Genomic DNA, 17,966 nt, shown 5'->3' with positions numbered 1-17,966 from the left:
ACTTCAGTCTCAAACTGTCAGCTGCTGGTGAGACGAAGCTCACGTGCTGGACAGACAGCAACTGGGCGAATCTGGATGACGGGAAGTCCGTATCTGGGATGGTAATAAAGGTTGGGGAATCTCTTATTAGGTGGAAGTCCTGGAAGCAAAGTCTCATTGCGCTGTCCTCTACTGAGGACAGCGCACTGTTGCATTTGTGCCGGGAACTGGAGTTCTATAGATGCCTGGTAAAAGAGATCTGTGGGGATTGTAACTCTTCAAATGCTGAAATCTGTTTCTTCAACTGCAGCAAAGAGGTAAGCGTTATGATGAGACTGACCAAACGTACATTATCCTTTCAAGTTTGCCTGAAAGCTGGTTGCCCGTGATTAACAGCATGGAGAGTATGCGTCCCTGAGATCTGACCCTTGAGTATGTGGTTGGAAGATTGACCAAAGAAGCAGAAAGGAGGCCAGATAGACAGGCTGAACTCCAAGAGCGAAGGAGTTACAGCCAAGGGGGCCAGCAGCAGAATCTGCCAATGGAGCAACGCCAAGGTTTGGACTTGGCCATGGCATTGAAGAGGTGCTATAGATGCCACCAACTTGGGCATCTCCAGCGTCAATGCAGGGCAAGACTTCCAGGAGACGACATGGAGCAGAGACAGCAATCGACACAGAAATGTAAGCAGAAGGGGTTCTCTTCAGGGAAGAAGAACACGCGTTCTGCTCAGCTTGGGTCTGCATTTTCTCGAGAGCAGAGGATACCTCAAGGAATGTGGTTGCTGCACTCTGGCAGCAGCAGGGTTATCTGCAACAATAAGGAGGACTTTAGGACCCTCGAGAAGCCAGTCGACAGAAAAGACTTGATCTATCTTGCTGATGGTCGTAGGAGCAAGATTGATGGCCAGGGAATATGTTTCCTGCAGTGCTTGAACACTACTCTACCAGAGATTCTGTTTGTCAGCAGTTTGGACGATTGTTTACTCTCTGTAAGCTGTTTGATTAATGCAGGGTATATATGCAGGACAGATCCTGAAGCTGAGACTCCAATACTTTGGCCACCTCATGAGAAGAGAAGACTCCCTGGAAAATACCCTGATGTTGGGAAAGATGGAGGGCCCAAGGAGAAGGGGACGACAGAGGACGAGATGGTTGGACAGTGTTCTCGAAGCTACCAGCATGCGTTTGACCAAACTGCGGGAGGCAGTGGAAGACAGGCGTGCCTGGCGTGCTCTGGTCCATGGGGTCACAAAGAGTCGGACACGACTAGACTAAACAACAACAACAACAAATAGTGTTAAGTTCACGCAGGATGGTTGTCTGATAAAGAATGGAACACAGGTATGTGGCCATGCAAAGATGGAAAATGGGTTATATGTAATGCAGGACAAGCCTGTTAAAGCAGCCTAGGTGGTTCAGGATAATTTGCCAGTTCATAAGGGGGGTGTACGTGAATTACATAGGAAAGTGGGTCATGCAAATTTTCGTGTGCTTTCAAAGATGCAAAAGGTGTAAGAACCTAAAAGTAATTAGCTGTAACTGTTTCCTAGATTGCAATGTATGTAAAATGGCCAAATCTAAGAGGAAGCCTGTGGCTTCTAAAAGTGACAGAGTATCTAAAGAAGTTTTAGAACTTGTCCATTGTGACATGATAGGTCCTTTCCCACAGAAGACTGAAGGGGGCACCAGATATGCTTTTCTGGTAATAGATGATAAATCACGTTTTAGTTGGTTGCTGTTGTTAAAGCAGAAATCAGAGTGTTTCCCCACATTCAGAGAATGGGTTGCCCAAGCTGAAAAGCTCTTCGCTCAACCTGTTGTGCAGTTGCAAACAGATAGGGGCGGAGAATTTCTGAACAAACAATTTGGGGCATGGTTGCGATGTAAGTCGCCTGCGATTCCTGCGCAATGTTTGCCATCTTGCCAAAGGTTGCAGGCAGCTTTACCTGCAGCAATTGAATGTTGATTGCCCTTTTAAAAGACAAAGTCCAGCAACTGGAGGAACGTGTAGCTACGCTCCAAAGAATTAGAGAGCTGGAGCTCTTCTTGGAAGCAACAGAGCACACCGTCCCCACCAAGGAGGAGACAGGGGACTCCCCTGAGAAGGAGGCTAGTTCACCAACACAGGAGCCAGATATATGGAGAAACGTGACTCAAAGAAGTAGGAGGCCCAGGGTTCACTCTGATTGTTTAGAAACACACAATCGCTTTGAGGTCCTCTCCCCTAGCATGGAAGACGAAGAGCAGACTCCATTTGAGAATCTCTCCCTCATTACAGTCGATCAGGTATATGAAGACGAGCAGCAAAGTCAGTCCTCAGGGAATGTGCAGGCAACCTTAGAACGGACAGCTCACGGAAGAACCCCGACCAAACCCAAGAGGAGGCGTGTAGTGGTGATAGGGGATTCCCTACTGAGGGGAACAGAAGCAGTGATCTGTGGGCCTGACAAGATGTCTCGGGAAGTGTGCTGTCTCCCCGGGGCTAAGATCCAAGATGTAACTGAACGACTGCAAGGAATCATAAAACCCACTGACAAATACCCCTTCCTCTTGGTTCATGTGGGAACCAATGACACTGCAAGCAATAGCCTCCAGAAGATCAAAAGAGACTACGAGGCTCTCGGCAGGAAATTGAAGCAACTAAATGCACAAATTGTCATCTCGTCTGTCCTCCCAGTTGAACGACGTGGCCCAGGGAGAGAGGGGGAAATAGTGGAAGTGAACAGCTGGCTTCGCAAATGGTGTAAACAGGAACGGTTTGGATTCTTAGATCACGGACTGCAGTTTCTTGAAGATGGACTTCTGGCAAGTGATGGGCTGCACCTCACAACGGTTGGGAGAAATGTTTTTGCCAAAAATCTCAGAAACCTCATCAGGAGGGCTTTAAACTGACTAATGTGGGGGAGGGAGACAGTGCTCCTGAAGGTAGGAGTCTATCAATTAATGAAGATGATCATCCAAATGTCATAGACCAAATGGAGCAAACAGCATGCGGATATAGTGGTGGGAGGAAAAAATCCTTAAATAAGAGACACGGGGGAATGATTAATGGACTTCAATGTCTGTACACTAATGCGCAAAGCATGGGAAATAAACAAGATGAGCTTGAGCTCTTGGTACAGCAAACTAAATATGACATAATAGGCATCACTGAAACCTGGTGGGATAAGTCCCACGATTGGAATGTAATAATGGGGGGATACAATCTATTTGAGAGAAACAGACCAGACAAGAAAGGAGGAGGAGTGGCGTTATATGTCAGGGATGTGTATACATGTGAAGAGATCCAAGATTTAGAACCTCAAAGCCAAGTGAGAGCATTTGGGTCAAAATTAAGGGAGAGAAGAATAACAGAGACCTCATTGTGGGAGTTTACTATAGATCCCCAAGCCAAACGGAGGACATAGATGATGCCTTCCTGGAACAGATGGCCAAGCATGCAAAAGGAAGGGAGATAGTAGTAATGGGGGACTTCAATTACCCGGATATTTGTTGGACGTCAAACTCAGCCAAGAGCATAAGGTCAAACAGATTCCTCACTGGCCTTGCAGACAACTTCATTGTCCAGAAAGTGGGAGAAGCAACAAGAGGAGCAGCCATTTTAGATCTGGTCCTAACCAATGTTGATGACCTGGTTAGTGGGGTAGATGTGGAAGGATCATTAGGCGTGAGTGATCATGCTCTTCTGAAGTTTACTATACAGCGGAAAGGAGCAGCCAAGCATACTAGGACTCAATTTCTTGACTTTAAGAAAGCCGACTTCATAAAACTTAGGGAAGTGCTGGGTGAGATCCCATGGACAGCAATACTAAAAGGAAAGGGAGTTCATGATGGCTGGGAGTTTGTTAAGAGTGAGATAGTAAAAGCACAACGTCAGGCAATACCAATGAGACGGAAACATGGAAGGTGCCTAAAGAAGCCAGGGTGGCTATCTAAAGAACTTTTAACTGAATTAAGATTAAAAAAGGATGTGTACAAAAAATGGAAAAGGGGGGAAACCACCAAACAGTAATTCAAACAAATAGCCAGCACGTGTAGACACAAAGTCAGAAAAGCTAAAGCACAGAATGAACTCAGGCTTGCTAGAGAGGTTAAAAGCAACAAAAAAGGCTTTTATGGGTATGTTCGTAGCAAAAGGAAGAACAAAGAAACAGTGGGGCCACTCAGAGGAGAAGATGGTGAAATGCAAACAGGGGACACAGAAAGGGCTGAACTCCTCAATGCCTTCTTTGCCTCAGTCTTCTCTGATAAAGAAAACAATGCCCGACCTGAAGAATTTGGAGCAAATGATTCAGCAAAGGAAACACAGCCCAGAATAACTAAGGAGATAGTACAAGAATACTTGGCTAGTTTAGATGTATTCAAGTCTCCAGGGCCAGATGAACTGCATCCAAGAGTATTAAAAGAACTGGCAGATGTGATCTCAGAACCACTGGCAGTCATCTTTGAGAATTCCTGGAGAACAGGCGAAGTCCCGGCAGACTGGAGGAGGGCAAATGTTGTCCCTATTTTCAAAAAGGGGAAAAGAGAGGACCCAAATAATTACCGCCCAGTCAGTCTGACATCAATAGCAGGGAAGATTCTGGAGCAGATCATTAAGCAAACAGTCTATGAGCACCTAGAAAGGAATGCTGTGATCACCAATAGTCAGCATGGATTTCTCAAAAATAAGTCATGTCAGACTAACCTGATCTCCTTTTTTGACAGAATTACAAGCCTGGTAGATGAAGGGAACGCAGTGGATGTAGCCTACCTTGATTTCAGCAAGGCATTTGACAAGGTGCCCCATGATATTCTTGTAAAGAAGCTGGTAAAATGCGGTCTTGACTCTGCTACCACTCAGTGGATTTGTAACTGGCTGACTGACCGAACCCAAAGGGTGCTCATCAATGGTTCCTCTTCATCCTGGAGAAGAGTGACTAGTGGGGTGCCACAGGGTTCTGTCTTGGGCCCGGTCTTATTCAACATCTTTATCAACGACTTGGATGATGGACTCAAGGGCATCCTGATCAAATTTGCAGATGACACCAAACTGGGAGGGGTGGCTAACACCCCAGAGGACAGGATCACACTTCAAAACGACCTCGACAGATTAGAGAACTGGGCAAAAACAAACAAGATGAATTTTAACAGGGAGAAATGTAAAGTATTGTACTTGGGCAAAAAAAATGAGAGGCACAAATACAAGATGGGTGACACCTGGCTTGAGAGCAGTACATGTGAAAAGGATCTAGGAGTCTTGGTTGACCACAAACTTGACATGAGCCAACAGTGTGACGCAGCAGCTAAAAAAGCCAATGCAATTCTGGGCTGCATCAATAGGAGTATAGCATCTAGATCAAGGGAAGTAATAGTGCTACTGTATTCTGCTCTGGCCAGACCTCACGGAGTTTTACGTTCTAAGAGATTTTTATGTCTAGTCCATACCTCATACAAGGATTTTCTAATGATGTGGTGCAGAAACCCTCTGTGAACTTTTGTCTTTCCATACCACAGGTAGGCGTGCCACCCGTATCTATTATCGAATCCCTCTAAATCTAGTACCTCCTCATTGTCTAATGCTATCCAATCACGCAACCAACAAAAACAAGATGCTTCATAATAAATTTTTAGATCTGGCTGGGAGAATCCACCTCTTTCTTTTGCATCAGTCAGGATTTTATATTTGATCCTAGGTTTCTTTCCCAGCCAGATATATTTAGAAATAAGTTTTCGTCAGATGTCAAATTGTTTCGTTCCACATATAATAGGAATGGTCTGGAATAAGATTAACAGTTTCGGAAGCATGTTCATTTTAATACCAGCAATTCTGTCCATCAACGATAATTTCATTCTGGTCCAAATTTCCAGGTCTTGTTTAATCTCTGTCCACACCTTTTCGTAATTATCTTTATATAAGTTGATGTTTTTTGTCATTAGCCATACCCCCAAGTATTTTACTTTTTTTTGCAATTGTTAGTCCTGTTTTCATTTGTAACTCTTCTATTTCTTTACTATCCATGTTTTCTGTTAGTAGTTTTGTTTTGCTCTTATTAAATTTAAATCCAGCAAGATGACAATATTCTTCTATTTTTTTCCATTGCCTCAATTGAACTATTTATTAGTTGTTCCAACGTCAACACTACATCATCTGCAAAAGCTTTATATTTGTATTCTTTTAAACCAATTTCTATACCTTTTACTCTTTTGGTTTCAGTTATTTTTTTCAGCAGAACATCTAGTGTTGTTATGAATAATAATGGCAATAGCAGGCAGCCCTGCCTTGTCCCCTTCGTTATCTCAATTCTTTCCGTTAAAGTATTGTTAATTGCGTGGACAGGCGGAGTCCCCAGATCCTGCACGGTCCCCCCGTCATGTGAATAACGACTCAAGACAACGTGCTATGGGATTAAATTGGCCACAACTTTATTAAATTTCAAATGTGGGTAGACCTTGGCTCAGGCATTGGGCGTTCTCCCTCCCCGGTCCCCAGCCGGGGACCTAGGGAGCATCAGGGTTATCCAGTGTGTGTGGGGGGATGGGCCGGCTCTGGAGAACATATGTTCAAGCAGAGATGGCCGCCCCCGTAACGCCGCCGCCGCAGGAGGGAGCAATGACGACCTTTCGGTGTACGGCCAAAGCCTCCCTCCAGAAAACCCCTTTAACGGGGAACCCTGGTATCGCCGCCGCAAGAGGAAGATGGACAAAAGGATTCCGCCCAAGGCCTGATACCGCCAAAGTTGTGACGTTTTGCTACGGGAAAGGCGAAACCTGCCAATGCAGGGAAATTCCTTTCCGGCCCTTTAACAGCGACCTTAACGTAGCAGCGCCCGCATACCTGTGAAGAAAAGTTAACCTGCAAAACCTGTGAAGAAAAGTTAACCTGCAAAATAAGACCTTAACTGAGGGTGGGTAGGGTGGGAGAAGCTCTGGAGCCAAGTGTGGATTCCTAGGTAAGATCCTCCCTCTATTGTGTGGGCAGGTAATCCCTCCCCTACCTGGCCTGGTCTCCTTGGCAACGCTTCCCCCAGGTGGGATTGGACAACTGACTGAGGTAGGTGGAGACCTCCAGGTATCCCACCTGAGGGAAGGCAAAGCCAAGCCTATGCTGTTGGAGCCGCTCCAGATCTAGGGGCTGCACGCGTCCACGCAAAGGGCGCCCCCCATTTTAAGCGGGGAGCGGTCATTGCGTGGACAGGCGGAGTCCCCAGATCCTGCACGGTCCCCCCGTCATGTGAATAACGACTCAAGACAACGTGCTATGGGATTAAATTGGCCACAACTTTATTAAATTTCAAATGTGGGTTGACCTTGGCTCAGGCATTGGGCGTTCTCCCTCCCCGGTCCCCAGCCGGGGACCTAGGGAGCATCAGGGTTATCCAGTGTGTGTGGGGGGGATGGGCCGGCTCTGGAGAACATATGTTCAAGCAGAGATGGCCGCCCCCGTAACGCCGCCGCAGGAGGGAGCAATGACGACCTTTCGGTGTACGGCCAAAGCCTCCCTCCAGAAAACCCCTTTAACGGGGAACCCTGGTATCGCCGCCGCAAGAGGAAGATGGACAAAAGGATTCCGCCCAAGGCCTGATACCGCCACCCGAGACCGCAATTGCGGTCTCGCCGCCAAGACTACCAACATCTGAAAGACGCCTTTGCCATCCTCCACCAATCAATCAGGCCATGCCTGATGTCGCTCAGCCAACGCTCGTTACCCAGGTCCGATAGGTGCACGCCATCGGGCTGAAATAGCTCCTGCATGTAAACTTTAATGTTGGGGTGTTTCATGACCTGACCTCCCATGCGAGTGGTTGCAGAGCGCACTGCCCTATTGATTTTTTCCACAGTGTAATTAAGTCTAGTGGGTTTGATGTTGCCACGCCAATGCAAGCGTGGTAGAGGTTCGTACCAGAAAATCGTGATATTGGGGTGAGTGGCGTGCACGCTTTCCAGGTATGCGATCGCTGTTTTGATCAAAATTATGCTTTTGCGCACGACCAAGTCATTTTCGCAGAGGTGGAGCACAACCGCGCTTGCCGGGTGGCGGAAGGCAAGTTCGTGACGAAACCGAGGGAGCAGGGCATCCCACCGTGGAACGCAAGTTCGTGACGCAACCGAGGGAGCAGGGCATCCCACCGTGGAACGCAAGTTCGTGACGCAACCGAGGGAGCAGGGCATCCCACCGTGGAACGCAAGTTCGTGACGCAACCGAGGGAGCTGGGCATCCCACCGTGGAACGCAAGTTCGTGACGCAACCGAGGGAACAGGGGATCCCAACGCCTTCCCCGTTGTCCGAACCAGGCAATGGAGATCTTTGGCTGCAGACCCAGATGTTCTCCGCCTGGACCAGTGGTGGCATGGATGGCCGCCCAATGCACTATGCTGTGGCCGAAGTTTGGGGGTTGAGCCTGAAAGAAAGGATCTGTCAGTGTCTGCTGGTTGTATCTAATGTAGCCTTTGAAGGCAGCTGAACGCCACCGCCCCATTGCTTTTATGTGTTCTGCCGGGAGGCCACTTGCAGCTGCCGTGGTTGCTGCACCGATACAAAAGGAATGCCCAGAAAATTGTGCCGGGTCACCTACACAAGCATGGATGGCCTTACGCAATATTGAAACAAATTGGCAACGGGTCATGGGGCGGCCTGATGCATGAATGGGAGGGCCTGGTCCTGGAGGACGTACCTTCAAGAATTTGCGTGTGTCCGCGACCAGGCATGGTCCAGTGTGTGGGGAGGGGGCTAGACTTAGCGTGGTACCCCTACCTAGTTGATCGGTTTTGGAGGCTCGGATTTTGACTTGTAGCATGCGCCTGTCAGGGTTGATATCAGCCACAGACAAGCCCCTGCGATGAGATGACAATGTGCCCCCAACGCACTCTCCGATACAGAGCGCACCAAGGAAGGCCAGGGAGAAGGCCGCCCTGAATAGCCTAATCTCATAGCTGGACCAGCAGATACTGGGGAGCACATCCAATATCAGCCGGAGGATCTCAATGATTACTGTCCTCCTCTTATCTGGAATGGGCGGGTGGGAGTGACGCCACCCTGCAAAGCTTCCTTACGTGGAAATTGTTACAGGGATCTGGGAGCCAAAAACAGTTGCTGAAGTATGAGAAAGCAGCCTTGTGCAGGCTGATTGTCTTAAGGGGCCATGCCTCTACGCTTTAGGTGAACTATTAGAACATCATACTCCTTAGCTGCACGTCTGCGTCGTTAAACAAACTTATCTCTGAACCCCTCGAATTGGGACCATGCTCCGGTGTAGGATTGCAATGTTGATGGTGCAAGGGGGCTCAGTACCCCTGCTGTCACTTCTCTCGACCGAGTTCCCAAGGTCCTCCGGAAAGGCTTCTGGGAGTTGATCGGCCTCGGGTGCTAGGTCACCAAAACGCTCCATCTGAAAGCGAGACAGGGCATCTGCAATGTCGTTATTGAGGCCCGGGATGAACCGCGCGGAAAAGGTGATGTTACCTTTCAGACATTCCAGCACGAAGAGACGGAGCACGCGAATTACCCTGTTGGATTTTGCAGATTGCTTCGCCATGATTCTTACCACCGCCTGGTTGTCTGACCAGAAGCACACCTTGGTGTCCTTGAGAAGGTCCCCCAAACCCGGAGAGCTACTAGGATTGGAAAGAACTCAAGAAAAGTTAAATCGCGTGTAATGCCCTCCGCGTGCCAAGATGTCGGCCAAGGCTGCGCACGCCAGTGACCCCTGAGGTAGACACCGAAGCCAGAGCGACCAGAGGCGTCAGAGTGCACCTGTAGCTGCTCCTTAAGCAGCAGCCAATCTCGCCAAAAGGATACCCCATTGTAACTTTTCAGGAAGGTCAGCCACATTTTGAGGTCCTCCCTTATGGTATGAGTGACCCTGATGTGGTGGTGGGGGGCAACACCGCCAACCGTGAGACGGGCTAGGCGTGCGCAAAAGGCGCGACCGGGCGAGATAACCCTGCCTTCAAAATAGAGGTGTCCTAAGAGTGTCTGGACCTGACGCAACGTAGTCGTTTTCTGGGCCATCGTGGTGGTAACCAATTCCCTCAACGTGGCGAGTTCGGCCAGGGGCAGGCAAGAGGTTTGGCTGACAGAATCCAGTTCAATACCCAGATATGATTTGAAACCTAGCAACCAGAAGTCCCTGGGGTGGACTGGTAACAAACGGAAGGCCGATTCGATGTCACATTTTGCCATGAGCGCGCCCGAGCCGCACTCCCTAACCAGCCTGATTGCCTGATCAAGAGATGCATATTTGACTGAGCATTGTTCTTGAGGATTGGCATCATTTACTGACCCACCCTTTGGGTAAGAAAGGTTGTGTATTAATCGAAACTCGCCTGTGGCCTTCTTAGGCACGATACCTGGTGGAGACACTATGAGGGTGGGAAATGGAGGTTCTGAGAAGGGACCTGCCACTCGCCCCAGCAAACGTTCTTTGGTGATCTTCTTCTCAGCAATGTGTGGCATATCTCAGACAGACTTTTGGTTGGGGGGATTGGTGCATGAAGGGGTGACTACCACTGGGATGTGGAAACCTTCCCTAGAGCCCTCCTAAATGTATTTTGCTGCCTCTTTATTGGGGTACTGGAGTAAAAAGGCAGCATTGCTGATATAGATACGGGTGAGGGGGCTAGGGAAAGGAGAACACTATTTGCGGGCATTGTTTTTGCTTTGCAGTGTGCCAGAGGAGCCTGTAGAGGCTCCGGCCTCTCTTTTGTCTTGAGATGTGCCTGCGCCTGATCCGCGGGAGCCTTGAAAAAACTTCTACCCCCAAAAACATTTTGTGGTGGGGTGAGATCCACTACAGCGCTCGCATTTATGAGCAAATCGGCATTTTTCTCTGAAGCAGGAACCGTTGTTATACTCCCAGCAAGATCTCTTGGGGGCCTTGGATTGGTATTTGGACTGTTTCACATTGTCAGACCCTTTCTTGAAGAATGGGGCAACCAACTCAGACCACACGTCATCATCTTCGATATCCCATCTAGCTGTGTCGTCCCCTGCCGCCCGCTCCCTGAATGCCTGGTCATAGGCAAGTGCCGCCTCCCCCCCCCATACATGGCTTCAGCCTTTAGGATGATAAGTAGGTAGTTGGTCAGGTGCCAACCCCTGTCAGGGTAACTAGCGACTATAATACCCATGTAAGTGGTGTATGCAGTGAGCCAATTACGAAAGGTACGCTCAACACTCACTTTTTTATCTTTTTTCCTCTGCTTGGCGGATTTAGATTTTAGGCATGTCGAAGAGGCAGGGGATAGCAGATCAAACAAATCCACAAACTCCCCATTAAGGATGCGTTCCCGCAACTTCTCGCGCAGGCGAAGGCCTGGGGGCTGGTCAGTTCTTTTGAAGTTGGATTTCCTAATGCTACCTCTGGAGTCAATGCCCTCCTCACCACACAGCGCAATAGCACCATGTTCACGCCTGTGCCTCCGGTTGCGGCACCGCCAGACCCAGTGCGGCAGCCCTGGGGCGTGGGGGCCTGTAACCCAATAGCCTTTGATGCTCCCCCCCGTGTACTATCAGTGGAGCTGGACCTACCTGAGGAACTAGATGATCCAGAAGAGTCCCTCTTGGACTTGTGGCTCTCCTCCTGGATTTGCGGTGTTTCCTCCCACGATGACGCGATCTGTGCGACTTAGGGATGATGAGCGTGATGCGCCTTCCTGGACACGGCGGTCAGCGGAGCTGCTACTGCGCCCTTGCCTGCGGCTGTGAGGTGACCCAGAGCGCCCTGTGCGCGAATCCCGCTGCTCCAGGCGGCGCCTCAGCCGGGCAATGGTCCTATCCTTACTGTCTCCACGCACCGGGTGCGAGGGACTGCTACTAAGGCAGGAGCGGGTAGAGGAGGAGCTCTCTGTACATCTCGGCTTGGCAGCCGAGCCCTTGCCGGCGCGACTCGCCATGGCTAGTGGGCTTATGGACCCAAAAGACCCTCTAGGTGCTGCTGCCCTCTTGGGCGCGGTCTTCTTGGGCTGCTCCTCCCTGGTCGCACGCGCCTTACGCTGTTCAGTGGCCTGTATCTGGGCAGGCTTGGTGGACGCGCCCCTTACAGTGCCCCTTCTAATGCGGGGCGGAGAAGCAGCCTGACGCTTTGGTGGCATGGTGTGGGGCTAATAGAGTAGGGTATGCTAGGGAATCCGTAGAACAAGGGGGGGGCAATGATTGGTAGAAAATGCCCGCTATCAATTTGCAAACACACACTAGTGATAAAGGTAAGGGTTCAAATAATGGGAGGGGAGGAGATAAGGCAAGGACTGAGTCGCAGCAGGGATCGCTACTAAAGGCTGCAAAATAAAACAAGCAATAGTTTAGAAAATCACTGCACAGATTTCAGTTGAGGTCCATGGGCAGTCTCCCCTCGTCGATAATGAGCGTGATGCCTGCTGTCCACTGCACCTGCTGGCAAGCTATGATAGTGAGATGCAAAACCAATACTTACCTGATGAGGCCATAGGTGCGCCTAAGGACCACCGAAGCATGACCGCCCCTGCAGCCAGATCCAGGATGGCCGCCGCCATGTAGTCACCGGCGCAATGGCTGCTGCCATGCGATCGCCATTGAAATGGCTGCAGACTTGGGGCCACCACTAAGCAGGCCCCACCACGGTTTATGGGGGGGTGGGGCAAGCAGAGGCACACACTGTCCCCCGGGGCCATCTGGGGGGGGAGGCGGGTATGCCCACCAGCTGCAGAGGTCCCCCCCGCCGCCGCCCAGGGGAGGTTCCAGGGTCGCCAGAGGCCTGGTGTAGGCCATATGAGGCGGCAGGGCCTCCCTGCAGCCTTAAAGGCTGACCAAAGGTGGGGGAAGGCCATGCGGTGTGGCCCGTGGCCCCCCCACGGAATGGGGGGGTGGCAGGAAGGCCCCCGCCGCCCAGGGGAGGCTCCAAAGCCGCTGTAGGCCCAGCTAGGCCGCACTATTCAGCAGAGCCTTTCCGAGGCCCGGTTACGCCTCCCGGAGCCGGGGAGGGCACGGGCCGCAGCCCGCGCCCCCACCCCGGCGATTGTGCGTGTGGCGGGAAGGCCCCCGCCGCCCAGGAGAAGCTCCAGGGCCACCGGAGGCCCGGCTAGGCCGCAAAATGCGGCAAGGCCTCGCCGAGGCCCAGCCAGGCCTCCCTGCGGCCCAGGCAGCCCTCCGGAGCCGGGGGAGGCCGCGTGGCGGGGCCCGGTGCCCCCCCGGCGGTCGCGGGGGCGGCGGGAAGGCCCCCGCCGCCCAGGAAAGGCCCCAGGGCCGCCAGAGGCCCGGCTAGGCCGCAAAATGCGGCAAGGCCTCGCCGAGGCCCAGCCAGGCCTCCCTGCGGCCCAGGCAGCCCTCCGGAGCCGGGGGAGGCCGTGTGGCGGGGCCCGCGGGGCCCCCCGGCGATCGCGGGGGCGGCGGGAAGGCCCCCACCGCCCAGGAAAGGCCCCAGGGCCGCCAGAGGCCCGGCTAGGCTGCAAAATGCGGCAAGGCCTCGCCGAGGCCCAGCCAGGCCTCCCTGCGGCCCAGGCAGCCCTCCGGAGCCGGGGGAGGCCGCGTGGCGGATGTTGGTTTCTGCTTTGCTTCACTGTGCAGCGAAAGGGCTTGTCACGAGACAGGTGTTTACATTCCACAGTCTGTACTGTTGGAGTTTCTCACGGGAAAGGGAAGCTGGATGTGACGTACACTGGTTTCCTGTTTTTCACTGTGTGATTCTCTCCGAGCTGTCGAGAGGATGCTTTTCTGCTCCGGCAGAGGCAAGATGTCTTTCTGTAATATACCAGCTTTGAACTGTAAATAAAGCAATATAGAGTATGCAGCACGTACTCCTCATCCTTCCGCTGGGCACGAGACTCTGCTTTAAATCAACACGTGGTTATGGGCTCCAGAAGTCGAATCGGAGTGCCGGCAAAGGATCGGAATGCAGAGGGACAGATCGGAACGGTATCTGCTCTGCGCGTAAAAGTGATTGATGAGGTATGTGCTACTGCTCCGGGCAGCCTGCCAGCTTCTAGTTAATTGCTTTATGGCTGGACTTTGAACATTTAAAGCCGTTTTGCCGGGAACAGGCAAAAGGCTCCCAGGCACAAGTCACTATGCTGGGGAAATCGAAAGTAACTTTTAAGTGCGCTTTTGGAATGAAGCAGCTGCAGCAGTGACGCAGCAAGATTTAAAGCAGCATATATGACGCTGAAGGCTAATGCCAGAGTCATGATGGCCCTTCAGGATGCTTGTGGGATTCCTACGCTCAACAAGAAAAACCATGCCGACTGGGTTCTGTATGCAGAGGCAATTCTGCGGAAAGAGGGTTTGTTTGAGGTGATTACAGACACCCCCCCAGTTCCAGTTACAGATGCATGGGAAGCTAAGGATTCCAAAGCACGGGGAACGCTTACATTGATAGTATCCCCAGAAGAGCTCTGTCTATTGCGTGATAAGACCTCAGCCAGAGAAATTTGGGATGCTTTGAGAGAGGCTCACTTAAGGACAGAAGCTGGATCTACTATGTTTTACTTTAACAAGCTGCATAATATGGCTCTTGCTGAAGGTGGAGATGTGCGTTTACATCTGATGGAGATGCAAAATCTGAGACATGAGCTGCAACAGAGAGGACTGAACTTTCCAGAGGCTGTGTATTCTTTCATGATACTACAATCTTTGGGTTCAGGTTGGGAGTCTGTTGCAACCCAGATTGCTGTGCAGCCAACCGCTCAGCTGACAGTGGACTATGTAACTGCCGTGATATTGAATGAAGCGGATCGCCGGGGTGCTAGCTGCATGGGCAAGGGGGAGTCTTCACAGACGTCGTCCCTTAGTGCAGTGGAACCACCAGATGGCGCCAAAGCTTTGAAGGCAGTGAAATGCTACTCGTGTGGACGTCTAGGCCATATGAAGAGGGAATGCAGATATCCCAGGGCCAAGACAGAGCAGCGCAGCGAAAGCTCATCGCGTGGAAAAGGCCGAGGCAAAGGCAAAGGTCCGGTGTCTAGGACAACGCAGCACAAGGCTATGGTTTCACGCTTCACTCCAAAGGCTGCAGAGGTCCAGAAGACGTCTAGATCTTTCTTCGTTGTTGATTCAGCGGCAACCCACCACATGTGCAACGATAAGAGACTGTTTGTGTCTTTTACACCGCAGGAAGGTGCGATTCACCAGGCGGATGACCACACTATTCCAAGTAAAGGCTACGGAACTGTTGTTCTTCACAGTTTGGACTTATCGATACAGAATGTACTTTACGTGCCAGACGCCAAACATAATCTGCTCAGCGTTCGACAGCTGAATGAACGGAACATTGACGTGTCCTTCAAGAACAAGAAGTGCATCATCACAAAGAAAAATGATTATGTATTGCATGCTGAATATGTTGATCGTTTGTTTGTTTTGTATTATGATGATGTTGAAAAGGATGACACTTGTTGCATTGCAGGTTCTAACAAAAGTTTGCATGCAGAATGTATTCATGATTTTCATAGAAAATTTGGTCATTTGCATTTTGAGGCAGTATCTAAAATGCCTACCTTGGTTGAAGATATGACTATTAAACCCTGCAGGTACCACATGAAGTGCAAAGCATGCGCAGCAAACAAGGTGAAAATGGCTGCGAAAGGTAAGGTGTCTAGTAGGCAAGCTACAGAACCATACCAGATTGTTCATGCTGATTTGGTTGGACCACTAGCGCCCTCTTTGGGTGGAAATAGGTACTTCATGGTTCTCATTGATGCATTTTCTAGATATATTTTTGTGTACAATCTCAAACAGAAATCAGAGGCTTTTCCTAGGTTCAAGGAATTCTGTGCTTGGTTGGAAAATGTGCATGGTAAGAAGATAAAGACTCTTTTCAGTGATCGCGGGGGAGAATTCACTTCTCAGCAGTTTGAAGCTTTTCTGACTGAGAAAGGAATTCAACACGATTTGTCTAGTCCTCGCTCGCCATGGCAGAATGGACTTGCGGAACGGGCAAATCAGACATTGCTTCAAGGGTTAAAAACCTTGCTGCATGATGCCAATCTTCCAGAGAATTATTGGGCCGAAGCTCTCTCGTGTTTTGTTTACAGTTACAATCGCAGGTTATCTTCAGCGATTGGTTGTACCCCCTATGAGAAGATGTTTGGCAAGAAGCCATACATCAAACACATGAATATTTTTGGTTCGGACATGTGGGTTCGCTCACCACAAAACTCCAAGTTAGACAAGCGTGGATTGCATGGTATCTTTCTAGGTTATCAGAAAGGGTCTTACAGAATAATGATGACTGACTCTAAGACAATAAAGCTCACGAGAAGTGTTGAGTACAATGCAAAGTGGGGGGAGAATGTGGGAATTTTCCAATGTTATCCTGATGACGGTGATAAGACTGAGGATAGTCAAAAGCAACCACAACAACCCACTGATGAAGATTCTGAGTCTGAATCTGAAACTGAATCGGGTGATTCAGAGGATTTCAAGAGTGCGAAAGCCTCTATGCGACCCTCTGAAAGCTCTGATCAAGAATTGGAGGAACCATTGTTCACAATAGGTCGTTTTTCTCCTAAGAAGGAAGAGGAGAATGTTGAAGACTTAAGGCTAATTCGTAGGTCACAGAGAGCCACAAAAGGCAAACCTCCAAAGAGATTTGCTGATGAGTTTGCTACAATAGCAGTAACAGCTGTTAAAAGCTCCAAGAAGGTATTTGAACCTTCAAGTTTCCAAGAAATCCAGGGTTTGGATTCAAAGGAAGCTGAGCCATGGTTAAATGCCATGAAGGCTGAGCTTGATTCCTTAGAAAGGAACAAAACATGGGAACTAGTTCCAGTAGTTCCAGGAATGAAACTGCTTGGAAGCAAATGGGTCTTCAAAGCGAAGACAGATCAAAATGGCAAGATAGTCAGACACAAAGCCAGATTGGTAGCCAGAGGTTTTGCACAGGTACCAGGTGAAGACTATCACGAGACCTACTCACCCACAGTGAGATATGAAAGCATTAGGCTTATGCTCAAGCTAGCTGCAGAGGAAAATTTACACATTAGTCACCATGATATTAATACAGCTTTTCTGTACGGATCTCTGAATGAATCACTTTATATGCTTCCACCTGATGGCGTACAGGTAAAACAGGGATTTGTTTGTGCTCTGAAGAAATCCCTTTATGGTCTCAAACAAAGTGTACGGTGTTGGCACACAAAACTCACTGAAGTATTGTTTTCTCTAGGTTTTCAGCAAGGGAAAGCTGATCCATGTGTATTTGTCAAAGAGGAGGGGCAAAAGAAACTGTACTGTTTGTTTTATGTTGATGATTTATTATTCTTTTGGAAAGATGTCGCAATGTACAATAACGCCCTAGCTCAACTAAAAGAGCACTTTGACATGAAAGATCTTGGTGAGGTAAACAACTACCTATCTCTGGAAATAGAGAGAGATCAAGATGGTAACATTCTAGTACACCAGTCACGAAAAATTGCTGATGTGTTACGCAAACTAAACCTGATGGATGCTAACCCTGTAGACACACCGATGACAACAGGTTATCAGGTAGATGACACTGAAGAAGCGTTTTCTGACACTACACTGTACAGAAGTGTGCTAGGCAAGTTAAACTTCATTGCCAGATGTTCAAGACCAGACATTGCTGTTAGCTGTAATTTGCTAAGCAGACAAGTCAACAATCCTAGTGTCAAGGATTGGAAAGCTCTGAAACGCATAGCGCGGTATTTGAAAGGCACTATGCATTACAGACTGAGACTTAACAATCAGAAGTCTGGTGGTCTTGAGATATTTGCAGATGCAAGTTTTGGAAGTGACACTGCAGACAGGAAAAGTACGTCTGGAGTTTGCTACATGTACAATCAGGGTCTGTTTGATTGGTCTTGCAAGAAGCAAACAACAGTTAGCTTAAGTACTTGTGAAGCTGAACTGAATGCACTGTCTTATTCACTTAAGGATTGTGAATGGTTAGTACAATTGTGCAAAGATATGAAAATTCCTGTCAAATGTCCAATCCAGGTTTACCAGGACAACAAAGCATGCTTGGCTTTGCTGAAGTCTGAAGGTTGTAAGCAAAGCACGAAGCACTTGCAATTAAA

General features: G+C 49.5%; 1 protein-coding gene across 1 annotated transcript; it reads right to left on the bottom strand.

The window, feature by feature from the left end:
* Nucleotides 1-9,189: 9,189 nt before the first annotated feature.
* LOC308578004 (uncharacterized protein) lies at nt 9,190-12,732 on the bottom strand. The gene is made up of 2 exons (XM_081178307.1): nt 10,803-12,732; nt 9,190-10,758 (listed from the first exon to the last, which is right to left on the bottom strand). The coding sequence occupies exon 2, from the start codon at nt 10,414-10,416 to the stop codon at nt 9,502-9,504; it is 915 nt and encodes a 304-aa protein (XP_081034433.1). The 5' UTR covers nt 10,417-10,758; nt 10,803-12,732; the 3' UTR covers nt 9,190-9,501.
* Between the last annotated feature and the right edge of the window lie 5,234 nt (nt 12,733-17,966).

The sequence above is a fragment of the Podarcis bocagei genome (assembly GCF_964188305.1).
Source record: "Podarcis bocagei genome assembly, chromosome: W".
Taxonomy (NCBI): Eukaryota; Metazoa; Chordata; class Lepidosauria; order Squamata; family Lacertidae; genus Podarcis; species Podarcis bocagei.
Note: the sequence above shows the minus strand (reverse complement) of the source record. Positions and strands in the feature narration are given on the sequence as shown.